The 6000-nt window shown below is 48.9% G+C and overlaps 1 protein-coding gene across 2 annotated transcripts in view; it reads right to left on the reverse strand.

Annotated features, from left to right (window-relative positions):
- MED14 (mediator complex subunit 14) overlaps positions 1–4824 on the reverse strand; it is a 52861-nt gene extending 48037 nt beyond the window's left edge. The window contains exons 1-2 of one of the 2 annotated variants that reach the window (XM_084649095.1): positions 4399–4824; positions 2329–2355 (exon numbers count right to left, since the gene is read on the reverse strand). In XM_084649095.1, the coding sequence (XP_084505221.1) occupies positions 2329–2355; positions 4399–4580 (209 nt within the window). In that variant the 5' untranslated portion in view covers positions 4581–4824. The remainder of the gene's footprint in view (positions 1–2328; positions 2356–4398) is intronic. The other variant, XM_084649094.1, reaches the window with a different exon arrangement.
- Positions 4825–6000: the final 1176 nt, after the last annotated feature.

The raw sequence follows: 6000 nt of genomic DNA on the forward strand, positions 1-6000 counted from the left end.
GCATATAATAAAATTACATATCTTTCAAAAAGATCGTAAAATATCAGGATCCATAATTTCCTACAAGCTTTGCTTATCAAGGGGTCCTCAAGAAGAAAACCCTAGAAAGGGACTTAAGCTCTAATTAAAATCCATGTTAAGTTTAAGCCTGCCAAGTATCACGCCTTCATCACTGATGGGTGTATACTGCCTGTCATCAAGACAGCATCCTGCAAGCAACCACTATTCCTTTAAGAGGTGGTTCAGGAGTCTGATACTATTAAATTTCTCTGTATCATTACTGCTGCTATGGCAGCTCTCATATGCAGGAGCAAATGAGTAAGTTGATTAATTAAGCAACATCCCTTACAGCAATTGTAGGCAACCTTAGAGAGCTAGAGAACCACTTCACCAAATGGCATCAGACAACAACAAAAATACATCCTAATATCACACTGCAGCTTACCACATACTGATCCAAATATCAAAATTCTATTTCAGACACGACAGATTGTTAAATGGTTACAGAGACGCACAAGCATTGTAGGAGAAAGGAAGGACCTCTCCCCCACCTGGTGAAAGACACCCAAGCTGATTCAGTCTATTGACCAACTTGACTGTGTGAGCCTCACAAAGCAAGTTCCAATTAAACTCACAAATGACACAACAGCCACGTATGCCACTCCACCCCCCACTGAACATCCCCAGGGGCTAAAGATACAGGTTGAATGCCACTGCCTGTAGCAAATGGAGTAACAATTGTAAGAAACATGGAACATTAAAAATGAAAAGAGGAGAGAATATTGGGCACGCAGCATGTCTTCAAGAGAAGAGGAGAAAAGAAGTCTCAAGAAAACATCCCAATTTTTGACTCCCCTAAAATCAGGATCTGGTTGTGGAAAAGATTAAACCAGGGGTGAGCAAACTACAGCCCATGGGCCGCTTCCGGCACATCAGACTTTTTATCCAGCCCTCAAGCTCCCACCAGGGAGCGAGGTCAGGGCCTTGCCTGGCTCTACCCAGCACTCCCCCTGCCCCTGACTCACAATTCCCTTGATGAGCACTATCTTCCAGCACGCAGAACCACACCGCACAGGCACGACTTCACCATGCTGTTTCTGGGATTGGAAACCACCACCCCCCCACAACAACCCCCCCCTCACCATGCGGCAGCGCACCCAATCCCCTCCTCAACTCTTATGGCCCCACCCTCGAGAGCCTCGAAAATGCCCAGGGGCCGCACTCGTCTCAGCTAGGCTGCCTCCACCTGTGGTGCTTGGTGTCACTCACTGCAGGGCCCCTAGGAGTCCCCGGTACCACCCCAAAGAGCCCCCCCCATCGGTCCCTCCCTCTCTCCGCCTCGGTAACATCCCTTATAGAGCCCCCCCCCATGCTACACCTCATAGAGCATCCCTCCCCCACCAGGCATTCTTGGCCCACCATACCATTTCCATATGTGGACTTCAGGCGAAAAAGTTTGCCTACCCCTGGATTAAATCCTGTTAAAAATAATTTTGTACAATTGAAATTTATGCCGTATTATGCAAAGTACATGCTTGACTTGAGAGATAGCATTTTCCATATAATTGTCATTAGAATTATTGTGATTGAATGATCTCCGTATATCTTCAAAATAAACTAGATCAATAAGAAAGAGTTAGCACAGATAGCAAAGAAGCCAACATTACATATTCTGGCAGGTTCTATAGAAGCTACTCAAATCTCCAAAATAAGCACATTAAGTACAGTACTTTGACCTCAGTAAAAAGAGGGATATATTTCTGAAGAAAACAGGTTCCCAAGTCATAAAACAAAGCTTCCTCAAATGTTGTCTAAGGAAAAGGTGGATCTCCTATTATATAGGAGGGGCAAACAAGAGGCTTCTTTATTCTATGTATATTTTTCAGCTACTAGTCCTGCATTGGGAGAATTTCCTTCTCGACACATCTGTATTTGTTTAGGTTCTTATTCTCTTTTCCACTAGATTCAGTATCAGGTCAGGCACTCCCATCCTCCAAGTTTTAATGTCTTATCTCTTCCCACACAGAAGGGTAATGCCCTCAGCTAAACTGCACTTCTTGCTGGGGAAAGAACTGTTCAGAGGCACATTAGCAACAGAATCCAACAATCCTAGGTAGTTTCAAATTAACGTTGCTATTGCATCATGAAAAATGCTACTTCTATACAGTAACACAAGGACAATCCAATAAAGAAATAATTTTTAAAAGAAATCATCTTTTATTCAGACAAGTCTTGAATTAAGAAAAAATATTTTATTTCAATGATCCCACACTCACCTTAATGTTAAATTTAAGCATGCATTAATAGCCCACTCTTGTTGTGACTCACCTTTCCATGTCAGTCTTTCTTGGTAGTCTAATAAAAACATAAAAGCATTATTTAATGTTATATTACATTTCAAACATTTAGATATTTAGCTATACATTCATTTGCATCCAGTGAGGAGATCTTATCATTATGAAATGATTAAATTTAAGAGTTAGCACTACTCCAACATGAATACACCACACACTTTGGAAAGGTTGTTTCAAGATGTTGTGTAGTACTTCTCCATATTCATGCAACTAAATTTGTCAAGTTTTACTGTTCAACAAAAGTGCTAGTTTGATAGCCCTAGAAATAAGAGTTGTCTATACATACAACAGGTGCACAATAGACAGCATCAGCATGAGATCCACCACTATGATCTACCAGCCTGCCTAAAACTGGAATTAGAAGAATCAACTTGAGATGAAAGACTTTTGCCTCTCTGCTGAGCTAGCCAATATGGATATCAATAAGTACTTATAAGGCCCCTAATCACTGTAGCCTATTGTCCTGTCTTCTGGAGGGTTATCAAAGACCAACTAACTCATTTAATGTAGGTCACTTAATAGACAAGAATAACTTTTGGCCCAAATGATACGAGATGGATTGGGAAGAGCTGCCTGTAAATATTCGCAAAGCTATCTCATTATCCACCTCCAAATTCCTCCTCAAAACTCTTCTTTGTCATGATGCCTAGAAAAAGCTTTGCAATGGTTAGGCCACTATTGTGCACAGACCACTACCTATCATGCTGACTAATGTTGTCTCTGTTGAACTCCTCCCATCTATTTGTAATAGCCTGTTGTGTCTTGTCATGCTTAGATTGTAAGCTTCTCGGGCAGAAAGCGTTTTTTGTTCTGTACTTGGAAGCTACATTTTTGGTCACAGATCTGGACATGTCAGTACTTTGTGTGGGACAGTGAATTCTACGCAAAGGAGATCTTCATGCAAAAATAAGCATATTTTATAGCGCTAAGGAGCCCCTCTACTAGCCAAATGCACAGAACATGTGGCATGCATTGAAAATCCATGACATTCACATTTGGTTGAGATCCTGGACAGCCTATAATTCAATAGTAGATCAACTGTCCAACATATTCTTCAAGCACTGTTAACCCTGACTTTTATTTTGTATTAATTACATGAAGTTGCAATGTTTGGTATCACACCATAGTACACAGTGTGCCTCATGCAAATATTTTGATAATACATAGAGCTAACTGAATGTGAAAATGGAAGAAGTCAGTAGCACTTACATTCAGTGCATTTTACTGTGACAACCCTAAAACTCAAATTAACACACGTTAGACACTGAACCAAGATTGTTTATTTTCTTTACAGATTACTTGTGGATAGGATTTATAAAATGTCAGTGCACCACAAATGTGCCTCTCCAAAACCAGCAGAAATTCTAAAGTGGGCATGTCATGAGAGTAAGCAAGTCCATGGATATACAGTTTGCATCATCAGATTCAGTAGTTCTTGTTCTGCACAGAACTACAGGTACTTTCTCATTGGCCCAATAAGTTACTCCTTTCTGTATACCCACCTACGCCACCCTGTAACGTTAATCAGAATAACTCAACAGATGAGAGATAGTTTAGACACTAAATTAAACAAAGTCTTTAGATTTAAATTCACTCCTTGTTTGTGTTTTCACAACAAGCATTGCAGCAACCAACAGTAGGAGGAAACAAGACAAAGATGGACGAGCTTGTTCTCATTGTCCAAGCTATGTTTTTTATTTTAAAACACTTAAGTGTGAGACTTTAAGAATCTCTCAGTTTAACATATTACTAATGCAGATAATTTTAAAACTTTCAAGTTCCAATACCATTAGAATTAATTTAGAGGCAAATTTAAATGCTTTCCGTCCAAGCTTTTTCTCTGCTCTCCACCTTTTAGCCCATTTGACGGATTCCCCACAAGCACTTAGCAGGGGATGGGATGAACCTGGAGCAGGTACAAAGCCGCGCAAGGTCTAACTCCCCCGGGGTGCAGGCTTCGGGCAGGGGCAGCTCCGGGCACCCAGCACCCTCCCCAGGGACAGGGCTCAGGGGCAGGGAGCGGGGCGCCGAGCGCGGCACTCACAGGTCCGCCAGCACCGTCAGCTCCGCGTAGGTCCGGTGCAGCAGGAAGTCGATGAGGGTGCTGAGCCGGTAGCCGGGGCTGGCCGCCGCCGCGGCGGTGCCCGGAGCCGGGGGGGCCGGGGCCGAGGCGGGGCCGCCGCCGGCCGGGACCAGCTGGTTACTCTCCAGCTGTACCGGCGCCATGGGGGCGGCAGCGCGCCAGCCCGGGCAGGAAGCGCGCGCGCGCGCGGGGCCCCGGCTCCCCCCGGGGCCGGAACAGCCGCAGGGACCCCGCGGCGGCTCCCCACGACCCGGCGCGAGCGGCCGAGCTCCAGCAGCAGGAGACTGGGAGAGAAGGCGGCGCCAGGAGCCTCCGCGGAGCTCAGAGCCCGCTCGGCGCAGGGGCCGCCGCCATGATGGGGGATGCCGAACCGGAAGAGAACCGCTGCGGCGGACCGGAACGAAAACCCTTCCGGTGAGCCCAGTCCGCAACCCCACCGGCTGAGCGGCGGCTCCCTCGAGGCAGCGCGGGGGGCGGGGCTAACGCGCAACGGTCCAAGCACGCGGGAGCGAGCGAGCGAGCGAGCGGGCGGGGGGGAGATGGTCGGGTGCGGACAGAGACTAGGGCAGGCGCGAGCCCGGGTGGGGACGGGTCTCGAGAGCGAGCCGGAGGGGCGGGGCTGCTCGAGTGAGAAGGGGCGGGGCAAGCAGCAGGGGGCGGGGCGGCGGAGCGCAGCCCGGGAATGGGCCTGGCGCTGGGGCCGCGCGCGGGAGGGAGCCCGGCCCGGAGCTTGGGGGGGGGCAAGTGGCCGCGAGGCGGCGGGAAGCAGTCGCTGCTCTAGTCGGGTGGCCGGGCTGTCCCCGGCGGGCGGGGGGCTCGGATCAGGGGCATCACGTGGAACGGCGCCTTCAGTGGCCGGGCCCGCGCACTTTGTGCGGCTTGGCTTTTGCGAAGTGCACAATCCGGTTGGGAGCGTCCGTTTTTGGGTGCCCAACATGAGACAGGTTAAAGGGGGTCTGGTTTTCGGACAGCACCGAGCCGCCACCTGCTGCAAATCAGACTCCAGAGAGGTGTCGCAAGTTGGACACCCTCATGTAGGGTTTTGTTTTTTTAAATACTAATAATGGGGAGAAGGTGGAATGTTGCGCAGGATGTTGCCTTGTTCTTGCATCTTACACTTGAAACAGAGTCGGACCTAGTCATGCCTTATTTGCATTTAATTATAGCCAGTGGTGAGCTGGAGCCAGTTCGCAGGAACCGGTTATTAAATTTTGAAGCAGTTTTAGAACCGGTTGTTAACCTGCTTCCCTGCAGGGGGCGCTGAGGCTTTGATGGGCTCTGGCTCGGAAGTGATGTAATTCCTCCTCTGGCCACCAGGGGCGCTGCGCTGCGGGAGCCATGTGGGCTGCCGCCTGGCCCTGGGCACAAACCCTGTCGCTGCTGCTGCTCCCCTGGCCCTGGGGCTCCCGATGCTGCCTGGTGGGTCCCCGGCTGCTCTGCTGGGCCTGGGCTGCGTCCTGCTGCTCTCCCTGTGGGTACCCACCACCCTGCCCGCAGCCAGCCCCTGCCTCCAGCCAGCCTGCACCCCCTGACTGCAGTCAGCCCCTGTCTCCAGCCACCCCC

Source organism: Lepidochelys olivacea (genome assembly GCF_965140295.1).
Source record: "Lepidochelys olivacea isolate rLepOli2 genome assembly, chromosome: 1".
Lineage (NCBI taxonomy): Eukaryota > Metazoa > Chordata > Testudines > Cheloniidae > Lepidochelys > Lepidochelys olivacea.